The sequence below is a fragment of the Cebus imitator genome, unplaced genomic scaffold, assembly GCF_001604975.1.
Source record: "Cebus imitator isolate Cc_AM_T3 unplaced genomic scaffold, Cebus_imitator-1.0 Scaffold782, whole genome shotgun sequence".
NCBI classification, from domain to species: Eukaryota; Metazoa; Chordata; class Mammalia; order Primates; family Cebidae; genus Cebus; species Cebus imitator.
In genome coordinates this window covers 116,144-136,307 of record NW_016108097.1, presented here as the reverse complement: position 1 = coordinate 136,307, position 20,164 = coordinate 116,144, and the positions used below count along the sequence as shown (strand labels likewise).

General features: G+C 38.8%; 1 protein-coding gene across 3 annotated transcripts in view; it reads left to right on the top strand.

The window, feature by feature from the left end:
• LOC108297231 (DNA repair-scaffolding protein-like) overlaps nt 1-20,164 on the top strand; it is a 162,644-nt gene that overhangs the window by 128,753 nt on the left and 13,727 nt on the right. For 2 of the 3 annotated variants that reach the window (XM_017519947.2, XM_017519948.2), the window contains exon 7: nt 4,205-4,305. The exons of the other annotated variant lie outside the window; for it this stretch is intronic. In XM_017519947.2, coding sequence (XP_017375436.1) covers nt 4,205-4,305 — 101 coding nt within the window. The remainder of the gene's footprint in view (nt 1-4,204; nt 4,306-20,164) is intronic. 3 annotated transcript variants of the gene reach the window in all.

The following is a 20,164-nucleotide window of genomic DNA, read 5'->3' as shown; positions in this document are numbered from 1 at the left end:
TGTTCAACACCCACTTATGAGTAAGAACATGTGGTGTTTGGTTTTCTGTTCTTATGTCAGTTTGCTAAGAATGACGGTTTCCCGATTCATGCATGTCCCTGCAAAGGACACGAACTCATCCTTTTTTATGGCTGCATAGTATTCCGTGGTGTATATGTGTCGCATTTTCCTTGTCCAGTCTATCATCGATGGGCATTTGGGTTGGTTCCAGGTCTTTGCTATTGTAAACAGTGCCACAATGAACGTACATGTACATATGTCTTTATAATAAAACAATTTATAATCCTTCGGGTATATACCCAGTAATGGGATTGCTGGGTCAAATGGTATTTCTGTTTCTAGATCCTTGAGGAATCACCTCACTGTCTTCCACAATGGTTGAACTAATTTACACTCCCACCAACAGTGTAAAAGTGTTCCTATTTCTCCACATCCTCTCCAGCATCTGTTGTCTCCAGATTTTTTAGTGATCGCCATTCCAACTAGCATGAGATGCTATCTCAGTGTGGGTTGATTTGCATTTCCCTAATGACTAGTGATGATGAGCCTTTTTTCTTAATGTCGGTTGGCCGCATAAATGTCTTCTTTTGAAAAGTGTCTGTTTATATCCTTCACCCACTTTTGAATGGGTTTGTTTGTTTGTTTCTTGCAAATCTGCTTTAGTTCTTTGTACATTCTGGATATTAGCCTTTTTGTCAGATGGGTAGATTACAAAAATTTTTTCCCATTCTGTTGGTTGCCAGTTCGCTGTAATGATTGTTCTTTTGCTGTGCAGAAGCTCTTATGTATAATTAGATCCCATTTGTCTATTTTGGCTTTTGTTGCCATTGCTTTTGGTGTTTTAGTCATGAAGTCCTTCCCTATGCCTATGTGCTGAATGATTTTGCCTAGGTTTTCTTCTAGGGTTTTTATGTTGTTAGGTCTTATGTTTAAATCTTTAATCCATCTGGAGTTAATTTTAGTGTAAAGTATAAGGAAGGGGTCCAGTTTCAGCTTTCTGCATATAGCTAGCCAGTTTTCCCAACACTATTTATTAAACAGGAAATCTTTTCCGCATTGCCTGTTTTTGTCAGGTTTTTCAAAGATCAGATGGTTTTAGACATGTGGTGATACTCGGAGGCCTCTGTTCTGTTCCTTTGGTCTATATCTCTGATACTGTAGCCTTGTAGTATAGTTTGAAGTCAGGTAGCATGATGCCTCCAGCTTTGTTCTTTTTATTTAAGATTGTCTTTGGCGAAGAAAATCACTGCCTTTGGTGAAGGGATGGTGGTTTGTGGTGATTAAAAATAACTTTGGGCAGTATGGCCATTTTCACGATATTGATGCTTACTAACCATGAGCATGGAATGTTTTTCCATCTGTTTGTGTCCTCTCTTATTTCATTGAACAGTGGTTTGTAGTTCTCCTTGAAGAGGTCTTTCACGTCTTTTGTTAGTTGTATTCCTGGGTATTTTATTCTCTTTGTAGCAATTGTGAATGGGAGTTAGCTCATGATTTGGCTCTCTGTTTGTCCGTTTTTGGTGTATACGAATGCATGTGATATTTGCACATTGATTTTGTATCTGGAGACTTTGCTGAAGTTGCTTACCATCTTAAGAAGATTTGGGGCTGAGACTTGGGGTCTTCTAAATATAGTCATGTCATCTGCAAATAGAGACAATTTGAATCCCTCTTTTCCTAATTGAATACCTTTTATTTCTTTTTCTTACCTGATTGCTCTAAAACTTTTAATACTATGTTGAATAGGAATGATGAGAGACGGCACCCTTGTCAAGTGCTAGTTTTCAAAGGGAATGCTTCCAGTTTTTGCCCATTCAGTATGATATTGGCTGTAGATTTGTCATAAATAGCTTTTATTATTTTGAGATATGTTCCATCAATACCTAGTTTATTGAGAGTTTTTAGCATAAAGGACTTGAATTTTGTCAAAGGCCTTCTCTGCATCTATTGAGATAATCATATGGTGTTGTCTTTGGTTCTGTTTATGTGGTGGATTACGTTTAAAGATTTGTGTATGTTGAACCAGCCTTGCATCCCTGGGATGAAGCCTGCTTGATTGTGATGGATAAGCTTTTTAATGTGCTGTTGGATTCGGTTTGACAGTATTTTATTGAAGATTTTTGCATCGATGTTCATCATGAATATTGGCTTGATATTTTCTTTTTTAGTTGTGTCTCTGCCAGGTTTTAGTATTAGGATAACGTTGGTCTCATAAAATGACTTAGGGAATATTCTCTCTTTTTGTGTTGTTTGGAATAGTTTCAGAAGGAATGGTACCAGTGGAGACACAGTTTTTATCTGAGGGCTCCAGATACTGCCATGTGTAGAGAACTCCTTTGCATATGTTTACTGTTGCTTTTACTTTTCGTCCTGTACTCCCTACAGATTTCTTGCAGGGTTCTAGGCTTTACTTTAACCAGATACTATTTTCAGAGTTCATTTTCCCTTTTTTTTTTTCCCTGTAAGGTCACAGCATTGAAAAGCAATATTGGGGGAATAATTATCTACATAACTGGACAAAGAATACAGCATTTGCTTCTTGTATTTATTATGCATATCATTTGAAATAGTACTGTTTAAGAGGTGATAGATATATTATCAAGACTAAGAGCTTGGACTCTGGAGCTGGACTGCCTGGGCGTGCATCCAGCTATGCCACTCATTAGACATCCCATCTTGCACAGATGTTTAACATCTTGGTGCCTCAGTTTGTAATCTATAAAGTGGAATCATAATAGTACCTATTTTACAGTATTGTGTAAAGGGGAAGCATAAATGAGTTACTTCATGTAAATAGAATTATGTGAGGAAGGCTTAATAGTAAGTAGAGATTGACAAGTAGAGGTGCTATGGCATATTTCTGAGTATAAGAGGTTTTTAAATTTTTTCTGTTATGTATACTATAAACAAATACATTCAGAAATAATACCTGTAGGAAAAAATACTAGGTTTTTCTATAGGTATTAATACTAACAATATTATATATTTATTAAAATATTACCATCATAGTGGAAAGAGCTATATAGGGTACAAGTAAAATACATAACAAAAACAGTTGCACCAATCATGGGCATTTTTTGAAGGTTTACTAAATGCCACATGCTGTGCTAAGTCCATTCTGGTTTTAATAGCCAGTTCCTCATCTGGCTAGTTATGTAATATTGGAGAAGTTCCTTAATCTCTCTCTAAATTCTGGTTTTATCATCTGTCCAGTGGGTATTGATATCTGTTCTTTCTACTTCAAAATTATGTTATTTGAATAAATATAATGTAGTGAAATATTAATGAATTGATAATAAGATAAACTTAAGAGATAATACATTGATAATCTATATAGCATGTAGCTATAGTGTTAACAACTGGTCTTGATTTTTCTTGAAATTATAGCTATGTTAGGAGTTGATAACTTCTCTTTCTCTCTACATATGTATGTATTTATTTACTTACATTTATAATTTACCTATAATTACATACTTATAAGCATAAATATATCTCAGTGAGTATGTATGTTCATTGATAGGTTAATGTTCTTCTGCAGTACCTGTATGTCTGTCATTATTAATTGTCTTTCTATTATACATGGAAGTTTTCTTTTTTATAACATTGGTATCCTTGCTGTGTGTTTGTGATTGATACTCAAATATCTCTAGAGTCCAAATAAGGGACTCATACCCAAGTGCTCTTATTTGAGTGTTCTGTCAGCAGTTGGCAAGATTGTTATTGACTGGAACTCTGAGCCCACTTTATATTTCTCCATTTGCACCAATCTGCTGAGCTCATTGGGAGCTCTTCCACCTCCACAGCAGCACTCATAGCTGTCCTTGTGTCCCTGTTACCTAACAAAGTGCTAGGTGCCAGCATATAACAAGTGGTAAGTAAGTAGTACTTTTAGGATTGAATAAAATGAACTAAGAAAGAATAGAAAAGGAGGTAAGCTGATATTTAGCTGTCATATATCCAACAATATAATATTTTTAGGACATAATATTAGCCCATATTTCTAAGAATCAGAAAACCAAGCTTCTAAGAAAACAAAAACTGACTTACGAGGATATGGCCTCTAGGAAGAGAATGTGGTAACAAATATACTTTAAAATTTTGCATGTTTTATCTGTCTCTGGTTGGGGGTATACAATATAACTGTTTGAGTGATTCAGAAGTTTTCCTTTTAACTAAACTTAATACATTATAATTCATTAAACAGAGGTGGACTAGCAGAAAGATTAAATGGACTGCAGAATCGAGAGAGATCTTCCATTTCTTTGTGGCGACATCAATGTATTTCTTACCAAAAGACACTTTCAGGTAAGGCTTGTACAGGCACCTGAGACAATGTATAAAAACAATTTTAGTTAAAAGAATTTTTTTCTTCACTTTATTAATATTTCTTCTTTTAAATTATACTTTAAGTTCTGTTGTACATGTGTGGAACGTGCAGTTTTGTTACCTGGTTATACATATGCCAGGAATTTTTCCATTAAAATATATGAAGTTGATTATTACTGTTTTCATGACTTTAAAAACAATGTTTGTTTTTCCAACATTCTAATTTTGACATACAAAACTGATACATAATTAATATCTACAACTTGATGAGTTTAAAGATAAGTATACCCTTGTGAAACCATCACCACAATCTGTGCTGTAAATCTACCCTTCACCTCCAAAAGTTTTGATCTGTTCTTATCATTAAGAGCACTCTACCCTCTTAGCAAAATTTATTTTATTTTATTTCATTATTTAGAGACAGGTTCTTACTGTGTTGCCCATGCTGGAATGTAGTGACATAATCATAGTGTACTCTAGCCTCAAACTCTTGGGCTCAAGCAAATCCTCTCACTCCAGCCTCCTGAGTGGCTAAGACCACAGGCTTGTGACACCATGCCCAGCTCCTCTTAGCAAAATTTTAAGTATACAATATAGTATGTTAACTATAGGCAGGATACTGTTCAGCAGATCTCTAGAACTTATTTATCTTATATAATCAAAACTTTGTACCCTTTGATAAATACCTGCCTCCCTGTTGGCAGCCACTGTTGCAGGTTCTGCTTCTGTAGTCAGAGCATGTAGTCAAGCAAAAGAAATAAAAGATATCCAAGTTGGAAAGCAAGAGGTAAAGTTATCTCTGTTTGCAGATGACATGATCTAATATCTAGAAAACCCTATAAGACACCCTGCCCCTGCCAAAAAAGGTTAGAACTAGTAAGTGAATTCAGCATAGCCACAGGATTAAAAATCAGCATACAAAAATCAATTGCGTTTCTATATATTAACAATGAAATTTCTGTATATTAACTATGAAAGATTTTCTATTGGAAAATTAAGAAAGCAGTCTCATTTACAATAACATCAAAAAGCATGAAATACTCGAATAAACTTAATCATGGATGTTAAGGACTTGTACTCTGAAAACTGATTGTTTTATTCAGGTGTCATATAGGTCTCAGAAATTATTCCAGGAGATGAGTCTATTCTTCCAAGGTCTAATCACTGAAAACTCTTGTTTCTTAACAAATTTTTTGATATTGAAAAGATTCCACATGCCTAGAAAAGCCTTCTCTCCTCCTAAACAGTGCTGATTTAGTGGGTTTTTTTCTGTGTGTTTCCTCCATCTGGATTGCGGGGATGGGTGGGTAGGCACAGTCACGTATTCCAAAGTAACGATTATTAGTCTTTCATGGGGTGATCATTGAGATATACATTTTATTATGCTTCCAGGTGATTTTTGCACATGCTGGAATTTAAGAAACATTATTCTTAGAGTTAATCCCTCCATTCCCAATAATATATTCTACTAAATAGAATAATACATTCTACTAAATAGATCACTCAACTGTTATGTTCTCAACTATTATATTACACATTTCTTTAGAAGACTTTTCAATTCTCACCTCATTTATTCTTTCTAAAATCCTTTCTGAGGCCAGGTGCGGTGGCTCACGCCTGTATTCCCCATGCTTTGGGAGGCCAAGGAAGAAGAATCACTTGAGGCTAAGAGTTCAAGACCAACTTGGGCAATGTAGTGAAACTCATTCTCTACAAAAAAAAAAAAAAAAAAATTAAAAATCAACTGTACAGTGGTGGCACACATCTACAGTCCTAACTACTCAAGAGGCCGAGGTGGGAGACTTGCTTTAGCCTAGGAGTTCTAGGTTACAGTGAGCTATGGTTGCACCTCTACACACCAGCCTTTGTGATAGAGCAAAACCCTGTCTCGAAAAAAATATATAAAATCCTTTCCCAGCTGTCACTTAGCAATTGTCTTCTCTCACATTCTTGTATTAAAGCACTGTAATATGAAATACATATATATGTGTCAGGATGACCTAATACATATGACCCAAGAATACTTTTTTTTGAGACAGAGTCTCACTCTTTTGCCGAGGCTTGAGTTTGGTGGCACGATCCTGGCTTACTACAACCTCCATATCCTGGGTTCAAGCGATTCTCCTCCTCAGTCCACCGAGTAACTGGAACTACAGGCACCAGCCGCCTCTGGCTAATTTTTGTATTTTTAGTTGAGATGGGGTTTCACCATGTTGGCCAGGTTAGTCCCAAACTCCTGACCTCAGGTGATCTGCCTGCCTGGGCCTCCCAAAGTGTTGGGATTACAAGCGTGAGCCACTGTACCTGATCATTTTTTCTTTTATACGTATCTGCGGGTCAATTCATTGTTATACTTATGAATTTGTTTCTTGTTTTTTTTTTAGTATCAATTATTAGGACATTAATAATCCTTGCAATTCATTTGATCACCTTGAAGGCCAGACAGACATAAAGTTTGCCTTGTCTTATTATTTAAGGAAGTCTTAATAGCACATTGGCTTAAGCACAAAAAAGAATTTAATGGTACTTGTAATTGAATGCCACAGGGAAAAGACTTCATGCTTCAGACATACTGGTTTTGAAAAGGCTGGCAGTCATCTTCTATTTGGTAACTCTCAGCTTCAAGTCCAATAAAAAGAATGCTTTCTTTCCAGTATTTTACCAGAAATGCCCAAAATGACTTTCATTGATCTGGTAGAGACAGGAGTCCCTGATGGAAGTCATCCTAATGACTCTGGCCAGCGTGAACTGCATACAGTCAGTAACACTCTACCAGCCATATGCTTAGTTCATGATTATTTTATTTCCAGAGTTATTTGATAAAAATCAGCAGGAACCATTTGTAATTCTATAGTATGTTATCTCATTTTAGTCATTCAGTGATTCTTCATGTTCTGCTATTTATAAGTATTTACATGTGTATATTTAACCTCTCAAATGTGAATGCCCTTGAACTGGAACTTTCTCTTATAATCTACCTACCTCCACCTCTAAATAGTTTTGGTTTAATCTGTGTGTCACCCATAACTTTGGGATTCTGATTATAAACTTCTTTTGTTCTGCTTGAACCAGAAAAATATTTTTCCTTGCCACTTAAATTCTCAAATTGCTCCTCCTTCTGTCCTCCTTTTGCCTCCCTTCTTTTGAAGTAATGACATGAGAGAAAGGTAAGCTTGGATTTCTTTCAACTGGATATAAATGTTTGCATTATTCTGTTTCAGGAAGGCTGCTTTCAGTTTTTAGTTGTAACATTAGCTTTGTGTTGGGTTGGGGTGGATGGCGAGCTATCGGATGGAAAAGAGGAGCCTGGCACACAGGACTCTGGCTACTGAAGGCCTTAAAGACTAGAACCTGAAGATATCATTTGCTTACTTCGTTGGCATTTATGCAGCACTTTTGTTTCCTTTTTCCGCATGGGGAGATAGAATGTTAATTCTGTGAGGACTCTTAGAGACCTTCCAGTCTAAGCTCCTTTTTGGCAGATTGCCTAGAGGAGGGAAGTGACTTTCTCTGATTATCTAGCCAAGGAAGAGACAGGGCCAAAACCAGGCCTCCTGGTTCCTAGTGCCATGCTTTCAAACCCTGCCACACTTCTGCCATATGAAAATAATCATTTTACTCCTCTGCCAGTTTCCTGTTGAGATTACTAGTGGGGAATAACCAGATAGTCCAAATTGGACTTTGTGTGTTTAGTCAGGTAGTGTCTTGAATTTTGCTAATGTTTTTGTAGTCTCGAAAAATTGTAAATATCTTCCAAGTAGGAGCAAAATGTGGGCAAACTTTGAACTGGATCATAAATTCTTAAGAAATAGTTTGGGTTCTGTCTGTCCTCTTTCCTTCAATCTCATCCTCATTGTTGCATCACGTTTGGAGGTTTGATATCTATGGGTACAATGCCAAAAACTGACAATATATTAAACCATTTAGTATGCAAAGTAATCTTCTAGAAGAGTTTGCTTTCCTTACTTTCCAGATGAAAAAACTGTAGGTTGAGTATATGCTGCAGATAACTAAGCCCAGGTTTATACTCTGAAGTCCAAGTTCTTATTCGCTAATCTCTACAGACCTTCATTAGTTAATCTGTTTGGGCTAGAGAAAGTTAGGCTTAAGAAGACAAGGGATTAAGGAATCAGCAAAATTAGAAATATTGATACAGATGTGTTTCTTTTGAAAAAAATCTTTCAAAATGTAGGTCTTTATCGCATTCTTGAGACAGTACTAATTGGAGAAGCATAGGACATAGGTTTGAAGATTGCAGAGACTGCGTAAATTGTGGAACTGTATAGGATGTCCTAAAATATTATGATTTTGATGGGAAGTGGCAGATTTTCTTCTTAATTATTGATATTAATATAAGTTAGAAATCACTAGACATTGTCATCCTGGTTACTCATTATAGTGAATTGATCAAATTGTCAAGTATGTAGTTGACAGAGTGTCTTCTGCAGGTCTGAATAGAAAAATACCAAGTTAAACATGTATGACTGGTAGTCCAGAATGAAGGGAGAAAAAGGTGTTTTTTTTTGTTTGGCTCATACTCAAAACATAGCTTATTTGGAATATTCCTTACAATATCACGTCTTAAATTTTGTTCTAGACATTAAGTGTAGCATGTCAAATTGAGGTTCTCCTTATTTATCTCCTTAAGAGATGAGAAATTTTGGTTTACAAAATTGATATATAGATTATAATGATTCAGCTTGAGGTCTTTCTTTCCATTTGTCTTCTATTTGGGAGTATTATTTAATTACCCCATGGTTAAGACGTATGTTTTTTCCTGTATATTGATTTAAAATGTTTGAATGTCTCTAACACTTCTTTTTGCCCATTTAAAACACTTTGTATTTAAAAATAATTATAGATTCATATGCAGTTAGATATAATACTGAGGGATCCCTTGTCCCATGCCCATGGTTTCCCCCAGTAATCAGCAGTGACATCTTTTATAACTGTAGAATGACAGGACAACCAGGATGGTGATCTCAGATACAGTCCATTGACTCTGTTCAGATTTCACCAATATTACATGCATTTGCGTGTGTGTGTGTATGTGTGTGTGTGTGTGTATGTTTTATGTAATCTTGTCACCTGTAACTATGGTCTGAATTTTTGTATCCTCTCAAAATTCATATGTTGAAACCTAATCACCAATTAGATGGTATTAGGAGGTAAGTAAGGCTTTTGGAAAGTGATTAGGTTATGAGGTGGAGCCCTCACGAAAGGATTTAGAAGAGACCCTTAAGAGCTAGCTGGTCCTTCCACCATGTGAGGATACGTCAAGAAGAATCCATCTGTGAGAACATAGGTCCTCACCAAACACAGAATCTGCCAGAGCATTGAGCTTGGACTTCCCAACCTGCGGAACTGTGAGAAACAAATTCCTATTGCTTTAAATCCACACAGCTCTGGTTTGTTGTTATTGCAGCCAAGATGGATTAAAATACTTGGGTAGATTCATGTGACTATCACATAGTCCAGACACAGAAGGATCCATCACCACAAAGATCCTTGTGCCACCCTTTATACCCATAGCCACCTCTAACCCACTCTCCTCCCTCACTCACCCCTTGCAGTCACTAATCTGTTTAACATTTCCATAGTTTGTCATCTAAAAAATGTTACAGAAATATAATATAGTTTATAACCTTTTGGGATTGGCTTTTTTCACTCAGTATAATTCCCTGTAGATTTATCCAAGTTGTTGTGTATGTCAATATCTCACTGCCTTATACTGCTGGGTTGTATTCCATGGGACAGATGTGCCACAGTTTGTTGAACTCTTCGTTGACTGAGGGCTTTTGGGTTGTTTCCATATTGGGTTACGAATAAAAGGTGCCGTAACGTTTGTGTACCAGTTTTTGAGGGGGAACATATGTTTTTATTTTTTTTGGAATAAATGATCAAGAGTGCAGTTGTCAGGTGTTATGATAAGGGCATGTTTTGCTTTGTTAAAAAATGCATACGAATATCAAATATTTCAGTGAATATGTCTAATACATCTTTCTAAGCTTAAGAAATTATATTTTTAACATCTTTGGTATGTGAATGTCAATTTTTCCTTTCTTTCCTCCTGGGTAGCTGACTTTGCTGTGCTGTTTTATAACTCCTGCTTGTACCTTTTAACAATCGATGTTATCTTCCTTATTGGTGCCTTTTAGTACGTTTCAGTATAAAAGACCATACATACCAAGATTCTTTGCGATACACTGTGAAGGTATTGAGCTTGGCTTGAAAAGAGCAGCAAGAAGCCAGGCATGGTGGCTCATGCCTGTAATCCTAGCACTTTGAGAGGCCAAGGCAGGTGGATCACAAGGTCAGGAGTTCAAGACCAGCCTGGACAACATGGTGAAATGCCATCTCTACTAAAAATACAAAAAAATTAACCACGTGTGGTGGCACATGCCTGCAATCCCAGCTACTCTGGGAGCTAAGGCATGAGAGTCACTTGAACCTGGGAGGCGGCGATTGCCATGAGCCGAGATGGCGCCACTGCACTCCAATATGGGCAATAGAGCAAGACACTGTCTGAAAAAAATAAAACAAAAGAGCAGCAAGAAGCATAGGTGTTGCCTTGCAGAGAATGTGGTTTGATGACATGGCATGGGGTGGGCAGGGGAGCCCGGATCATGCAGGGCGTGGAGGCCTTGGCTAGATTTTACTTCCAAGGTGATGCCATGGAAACCTGCACTTTAAAATGTAGCTATGGCATAGAAAATGGACAACTATAGAGGCAAGGGGAAGTTGTGTTCTACTTGTCTTCAGAAATCATTGTATTTTTCCTTTTGTTAAAGAGGAAACAGTTTCCCAGCATCACTTTGCTCTTTACCTGCATGATGGTGAGCAGTGATTACTAAGTGATACTCAAAGCATTTTACATGTATGTTAACTAATTTAGCCCCCGCAATTACCCTTTCAGTTACGTCCTGCTCTCCTTACTTCAGAGATGAGGACAATGCAGATGCAGGAGAATATGAATGGGTATAACCCTGTGTGCCTACCAGTGGGTGGTGGAGCCAGATTTACACTGGGCAGCCTAAGTTGGTGACCCATGTTCACGGCCCACTTGTCTTCGGGGCGGGTCTGGGCAGAACTGAGTTCAGGAGATGTGAGTGCAGCAGTCGTTACACCCTGGCTCCCTTGTCTGATATCTGTGACAAATATGTTCACAATATGTTTGATACCATAGTTTTTAAAACTAAAAATAGTTACAAGTGTTCTTTTACTTTTTTGAGTAGGGGCTCCCTCTGTTGCCCACGCTAGAGTATAGTGGCACCATCACAGCTCACTGCAGCCTCAACCATCTGGGCTCAAAGGACTCCTCCCACCACAACCTCCAGAGTGGCTGAGACTATAGGCACATGCCGCCACATCCCGCTGTTTAAAAAAAAATTTTTTTTTTCTATATAAATGGAGGCTTGCTATGATTTCCAGGCTGGTCTTGAACTCTTGGCCTCAAGGGAACCTCCCTCCGCAGTCTCCCAATGCATTGGAATTACAGGCATTAGCCACCACACCCGGACCTTTAGATGTTCTTAATGCAGAAAAACTTCTTGTATTATACAGGAAGAGAGTAAAAACAGAACAGATGATACCAAAGAAATTGATGGGCTTCAGATGAATGATTTTTCACAATGAGATATTTTGGGGGAAGGAGGAGGGTCTAGGTCGGTCTGTTGCACAGGCTGGAAGTGCAATGGCACCATCATGGCTTACTGAAGCCTCTACTTCCTGGGCTTGAGCAGTCCTCCCACCTCAGCTTCCTGAGTAGCTGGGACCACAGGCATACACCACCAGGCCCAGCCAATTTTTAAATTTTCTTCATTGACACAGGTTCTTACTATGTTCCCCAGACTGGTCTTGAGCTCCTGGGCTCAAGTGATCCTCCTGCCTCAGGCTCCCAAAGTGCTGGAATTATAGGCCTGAGCCACTACACCTGGCCTCAACATGACATTTTTTCTGTTCCTAAAAGTTCCCTTTAAACTTCAGGGAAAATGGTGTAGGAAAAAATTAAAATACAAACAAAATCAATGAAGTTCAGTGGCTGCCACTGTTGTCCAGAGCAGAATTCCCCCTGAATTGTCTTTCCCTCAGTGTGATCTCTATTGAATATGTTACTATATGTGTGAAGGTGTGTGTGTGTCTGTGTGTATATGTGTGTGAGTGTGTGTGTCTGAGTGCTCGCTTCAGAACACCCTCTGATGTGCCTGTGAAGGTGGAACTGCTGTGGGTTTTCTGCGTATGTGGGAATATGTATGTCTTCAAAAAGTATTAAATATGTCATACTGAATTTAGTACCCTAAGAAGCAAAGAATGAACTTAGCTCTTCATATCAGTATTGCAGTAATAGCTTTTGTGTTAGGATTTGTTTTGTTTTTTAGCTTTTTGCTGCTGGGTCATATTCAGCTGAAACTTTCATAGGTCACAAAATACCATAACTTCTGTCAATGTCTTTTATCCACTTCTCAACAGCATCTTGATGCTGCCATCAGGGAACCTTGCTTTCATTTTATACCACTAGCCAATACATGGGTACCCCTTTCCACGTAGTTTGTGGACAGCCCACCCCAGCTTACCTAGATTAGGTACTGAGTCTCTTTAAGAAATTAATTTAGGCCGGGCACAGTGACTCACACCTGTAATCTCAGCACTTTGCAACACTGAAGCAAAAGGGTTGCTTGAGCCCAGGAGTTTGAGAGTAGCCTGGGCAACAAAATGAGACCCCATTTCTACAAAAAATTAGCCAGCCATGGTGGGACATATCTGTGCTCCCAGCTGAGGCAGGAGGATCACCTGAGCCCAGGAGTTCAAAGCTGCAGTGAGCTGTGATTGCACCACTGCACTCCAGCCTGGGTAACATAGCGAGACCCTGTCTCAAAAAAATTTAAAAAGAAAAAGAAGAAAAAGAAATTCACACACAGTGATCTATTGGACAAGTTTCAATTTTAAGAATTCTTGTTTTCTATTTTGTCCATTCAAAAATTTTAATTTTGCAAAATCTTTGTGTTAAGAATAATTATTTCCTTATTCTTCCTAGTGTGACTTTTGCAAAAATTCACTGCCTTATTATTTTTCCAGTGCCACATTTTGTTACACATTACCCTAGTCAAAGTTTTTATGGTTGCTTGGTGGGTTGTTTCAGTTGTGTTTGCCTCCAGAGCATAGACTGGAGGGCAAAAAAATCTCCTGACACTCTGTATTCCTCCTTGGATTTCTAAATACTAGACTTGAAAGTTTTTTGAAGACTATGAAGTGAATAGAGTTCAGATGGATGCAGATAACGCAAGTAAGGGTGTCCTCCAGGCTAGACACTAAGCAGGTTGCACTCACAGCCTTCACATGGCTGTTCTCAAGGTCACCCAGCAGGGTAGAGTGTGCCTTCCAAACCCTAACTGTGTTCACATATTCCACACTCCAGCCCATAGAGTTACAGATTATTTGTTAAAGGAAGAAGACTAATTTGGGGATCAGGGAGGCAGGGCTTCCACTCTTTTAAATTTTAAATTTTTAGCTGCCTTTTTTTTTTTTTTTTTTTTAAAGATAGAATCTTGCTCTGTTGCCCAGGCTGGAGTGCAGTGGTGCAGCCTTGGCTCACTGTGATGAGTTACTTGCTTGAAGAATATTGTGTTTATATAATTTCAAGAGAAACTAAAATCATATACTATTTCCATTTTCTGATGATTATGATAAAATACTCATACAGGATAACACTCCTGGATGCTTCTAATGCTTTTAGACTTTCTTCACATCATATAATGGTTTGGAAATATTTATAAACATTATAAATATCATAAATATTTATAAAATATAAAATATCTTTAATAACAAATAAAAAATAAATTGTCAGAAGCAGTTAAGAATTCCATTGGAAAAGGGATTGGGACAGGCTTGTTTTTTTTTTTTTTTTTTTAAATATGCCTTTTATAAAAGAAAGAAATCCGTCAAAATCAAAAATTGTTTTTACCATTGTAGGGAGATAAATGTGAAGTGATAGAAAACTCCACCCTGAATTTTACTTATGAAGTATAAAAAATTATACTTCTATGTCAAGAAATGAAAAATTCAATAACAAGACTAGTTTCTGTAATATGGTAGTTTTCCAGAACAAAGAGTGTAGTGATCTTTGTCCTTGGACAAGATTAGTTGTCAACAGCCTGACAGGTTTGGTGTGTAATCTCCAGTACCTCCGCACCCTCCTTGTTACTGTGTGAACCTTAGGTGAGTGTCTCTGTGTACCAAATGCAGGGGAGCAAGGAGGCTGGGACGGCCCTGACCCTCAGGTAACCTCAGGAGCAGTGGATGTGGTGCTCCCACAGTCCAGCCCACAGAGTGGGGTTTCCTCAGTCTTATCACAAGCGTGTAGCCAGAAATCTGGCCCCCCACCTGTTTCTTACTGCTTCCAGGAACTCCTCTAAAGCCCTTGAGATGGGTTGTGGTCTAGGGTCACCACTTGAGTGGCTGGGAGAGGAAGAAGGAATGTTGAGGTTGGTGATTTCTTTTCTTTTCTTTTTTTCTTTTTTCTTTTTTTTTTTTTTTGAGACACGATCTCACTCTGTCACCCAGGCCGGAGTGCAGTGGTATAATCTCAGCTCACTGTAACCTCCATCCCCTGGGTTCAAATGATTCTCCCACCTTAGCCTCCTGAGTAGTTGGGATTACAGGTGCCCACCGCCACACCCAGCTGATTTTTGTATTTTTTGGTAGAGATGGGGTTTCACCATGTTGACCAGGCTGGTCTCAAGCTCCTGACCTCAAGTGATCTACCTGGCCTTGGCCTCCCAAAGTGTTGGGATTATACACGTGAACTACTGTGCCTGGCCCAGGGTCAGCGATTTCTATACAGAAATGGTGTGAGCAGGAGGCTGAACAAGGAATCCTGTGTAGATACATGGGTATCTATAAGATTTCACTAATTTCCTTGATGCAGTATTTTCTAATAATTAAAGCCTAACTTGGTGTAGAAAATGGTAGACTGGTCATTTCTCCCAAGACAAGTCAGGTGGTAAAATAAGATTCCTTTTATTTAATTGAAAAATAAGTGTTAGAAAATATGTATTTAATCTAAGTATTCTAGTATTGTATATTTAAACCTAGAAAAGGTAGGTGTATGATGAGCTGCTTATTTAATTTAGCCAATCCTTGGCAATAGTTTATGCCTTTAAAATCTTTAGTTTCTGTGGGGATTTTTTAATGTAATATCAAACATTTTTAAAAACAATTTGTTTTTTTAGATTTAAGAAATGAGAATAACACAGATTAAAGAAGGGTTGTTAATGTTGTAGGTCAACATCTTTTAAAAAGTCATTTAAAATTTTTTCTTAAACTTCCTTGCTGGGTTGTCCTCTCCCTCTCTGTGCTTCAGTTGAAGCCATTGCCCACTCAGCGTGGGCCAGCTCTGATTTGGCCAGAGAAGTTTTGCTTCCATTTCTTGTCTTACTTCCCCTTTCCTCTGGGGTCAGGAGAGCTGCCTCTGGATTATCTCCTGCTTTCTTCTGGCCAGCAAAACCAGAATGCCAACTACAGTGCTCAAACTTTTACTTTTCCCTCTGTTATATCCTTAGCCACGTTTCAGTGCAGCAGTGATATTTAATATTATTCTTTGTAGTCATGGTCCAGAAGATTTTGTGTAAATACTCAGGCTGAACTATTCTAGTCAGGAAACAAACTGTGATACAAGTTAGAGCTATGATTTCATGTCACAATATATCATAATTTCCAGTGGTCATTTTAAGTGTGTATTAACAGAAGAGTAAAGAGTTCTTATTAGAGTTTAATAACACCAAGTTATTTGATAATTTTATTAAAAATAATGGTGAGACCTAAGAAATAGAGGAAGGGGAACTTAATACCAAACTCAGTTCCCTAGCTATCACTCCATAGCTGCCTCCATTTATGCCTTTGTTCCTAGAAATACATTATTTCTTGTAAATTTTCATACCCAAAGAACTATGAAGTGAGATTCCATGATACCATGGAATTAAATAACGCTTTTAGATTCCCAGTGTGTTTATTTCATCTGTACTTTCTCCATGAAAAGAAAAATGTTTTCATTTTTCATATAGTTTTAAGGTTGGTTTCTGATAGACCTGAAGTTTAAGAGATTCCTTCTACTGTGTTGTAAATGATCCAAAAATAAGACTGCAAAGTTAGTCTATTCTAAATATATAGTGTGTAAAACATGTTTCCTGTTGAAACTTGATTTCCGTATGTGGCTTGATAAATATTCATTCATAGGGTTAAATTGGGACATTGTTTATGATGAAAATTATCTATACGATGAAAATTATCTATACTTTGAAAACCCTGTTTTTGGCCTTAAGGAAAAGTATTGATTTTGGCAAGGGAGATTTTCTTTGGCTTACTCAACAAATTGTCACTTTTACTCTCCAGCCTGGTTTGGAATCATGCTGGCATTTGTCCATGCTATGAAATTTTGTGTATGCCATCTTAACCTTTCCACTAATCTAGTTTTCCAAACTTCTTTAGTTCACTTTTGTTTTCAAAAGGGTTCTAGGTTTTCCGTTGGGATCCTGTTGTCTTGAGAAGCCTGTTGGAATGCACAAGCACAGACCTGATTTATCCATACTGTTCATGGAGCTTGCTGCAGGGGGCATGGGTCGCAAGGCAGGTATCCGTGCTCTGCCCAGCCCTGGTTGAAGATCTTCTGGGAGGGTGATCCTAGAATGGATCACTGCTTATCATTCAGCATTTGTTATTTTTCTGACCAGATGGTAAATTTGCTTTTCTGTTTTAATATAGGGAACTTTTCAGCTGGCAGATGGAATAAACAAGTTCTTGAATTAGTAAAATTCCTTGTGAAGTTGGAAAAAAATGGAAGCTGTGCTTTTGTATTGTGAGAGTGATTTGAAAGAGTAGCCTGTAGCCCATGTTCAGTCTCTTTCCATCCTAGTACTGCACAGTCTCTTTTCCACCAGTGTGCCGAAAACATCACCTTCCTGAGTGCCGCCTCATTGCAGCACACACATGGCCTGTCAGTTATCTTCCTCAGCTTCAAGGACAGTGCTCCTTCCTGGCTCTCTGCCTTCTGTGCTCATTTCTCCGTGTGGTACTTCAACATGGGCTCCTCAGACTTCTGCCAGCACCTCTTTCATTCTTGTTCCATATGCCCCTCCTTGGTATTCAGTGACCTTCATGGCTGCTTCTGCCCAGCCTCTGTTCTGCCGGATCTCAGGGCCCCACCCCAGTCCACCTGTGCTTGAGTGTCCTGCACACCTCAGACGCAGCATGCCCTACCTTTTCCTCCCCTGGCCTGTTAACTCAGCAATCTTTGATTGGGCTTTCTCTGACATGTTTTCTATTTTTTGTTTTTGGGGGTTTGTTTTTATTTTATTTTATTTTATTTTTTGAGACGGAGTCTCACTCTGTCACTCAGGCTGGAGTGCAGTAGCATGATCATGGCTCACCGCAACCTCTGCCTCCCAGGTTTAAGCAATTCTTCCGCCTCAGCCTCCCAAGTAGCTGGGATTGTAGGTGCCCACCACCATGCCTGGCTAATTTTTTGTGTTTTTAGTAGAGACGAGGCTTCATCAGGCTGGTCTCAAACTCCTAACCTCAGGTGATCCACCGTCTTCAGCGTCCCAAAGCACAGGGAGTACAGGTGTGAGCCACTGCATCCAGCCTCTCTGATATTTTTTCAATCTATCTTGTCCCCAGATTCAGATGATGATTCCATTCAGAGTTGTCTCTCAAGCAGATCTCCTCATTTACTACATCCACTGCAACCTCTGCTCAGGCCGCTATTCTCCTGTGCCCTGATTGCTGTGTTAGGCTCTTGACCTTTCTTTGTTTTCAGCCTATCAGGATTATCATCCTAAGAGGCAAATCTGATACTGTTACCCTCCTGTTTTAAGACATTTTCATTAACTGCCTAGTGTCCATGGGGCAAAGCTTCCTTACCTGAAGGCTCTTTGGGGTGGTGACATTCTTTGTCATACACGCAGTCCAGCTGCCTTGGTCTCATTTTTCACTGCCCCCTTTCTGTGACCCCCAACCTCTATGTGCACAGAATGCAATATTTCCATGAGTCAAAGCCATGGCTTTCATGGGATAGGCTGGGCAGCAGGCCTAATAACATGCACTTTCATCTCTTAATGCTTTGTTTGTGATTATACTTCCAGTATCCTATAGTTAATACAGTTAATTCCCGAAAATATAAGCAAATAAGAACTGCACAAAGTGCTACAAAGATGTATAGGGCATGGCTGAGCCATGCCTAGTAATTTAAAAATGTTACCACGTGGCATCAGAGTACAGAAATGGCCCTCATCAGGCAATGTTGGTTCTGGGCCCACCCTGGCCAGGGCTGAAGGCCTATGTGGGTTACTTCATCTGTGCTGTAGTTTTTTAACTGAGAAAGGGTGACTTTGTTAAACCGTGGGTTATTTCCACTTTTTAAAGTCGGTATTGCTGTTTTTCCCTGTCTTGTCTGTTATTCCCATGTGAAAGTCTCTCTCAGAGTGCTTTTAACTTTTGTGTCTGATGCCCATGAGCCTTCCCAGCACCAGTACACTCTGACCTTGTGTACACCTTTCGGGAGAGGCACTTCATGGTAATGGTCGCTCTGTGTTTTTGTCACTACATGATCTCATTTTAATCCTTAAGCTAATTTCTCTTCTCCTTTTTCTTCTTTTCCCTACCCATTTGTTGAAATGCCATAGGAAGAAGATGGCAGCAAGACACAAACACCTTCTTGTGTCTAGGAGTTGTGAATTTCCCATACTCCATTTGGATATGCCCTATTCTGGCTTATCACAGGGTTTGCCTGTTTCTACCCAAATTAAGATGAATTAGAAGTTGTTCATTAGAATGTCCTTTATCAACGGTCATTATGACAGGGGCCGGATTGATGTTGGAGTTTAAAAATCAAGGATAACAGGGCAGAAGGGATGCCCCGGACTCTGTCAGTTCATCAGTAAGTGTATTTTCAACTCTCCCTGCTACAGAGATTCAGTGTGTTGGCCTCATGTTGGAGAGGCCTGATGCTCAAGTGCTCCTAGCATTCCTCGGGATGGTTTAGAGGTAGGTTTGTGAGGACTATAGTGAGTACCCATAATTAGTAACTTACTGTTTTAACATTGGTTCTTGCAGTTTTTCCCAACACATTTGTTACTCAGTTGATGTCACATTTATAAAAATGCAAATACCTAAATATCTGTTTCTGCACTTTGTCATTAGCCATGTGACCTTTTTTTTTTTTTTTTTTTTTTGAGACAGGATCTCACTCTGTCCCACAGGCTGGAGTGCAGTGGCACGATCACGATCTTGGCTCACTGCAATCTCTGCCTCCTGGGTTCAAGTGATTCTCCTGCCTCAGCCTCCTGAGTAGCTGGGATTATAGGCGCACACCACCATGCTTGGCTAATTTTTGTATTTTTAGTAGAGAAGGGGTTTCATCATGTCGTTCAGCCTGGTCTCAATCTCCTGACCTTGTGATGTGCCTGCCTTGGCCTCCCAAAGTGGTGGGATTACAGGCATGAGCCACCACACCCAACTTTGAATTTCTTTTAAAATTGGATATTTCATTGCCCACTCATTTTCTACAAGACAGTATAGGCTATTCCTACAGAATGAGGCACAGCAGGAGGTGGGGTCACTGTGACCCTGGAGGCCGAGGTACTCAGCTAGGCTTTGACTGCTCTCATCACTGGGGCTTGTGAAAACAGTCTGATCGCCTGGTCAGTCTTGTCTACTTTTTTGTTTTGGGCTTTTTTTTTTTTTTTCTTTTAAAGAGTTGGGTTTCAGATTTCTGTTTCATGCTTAGAATAATTGTGGCTTTTGGAGAATAATATTTTAAACGGCGTGAAAAGGCAAAAAATGTGGA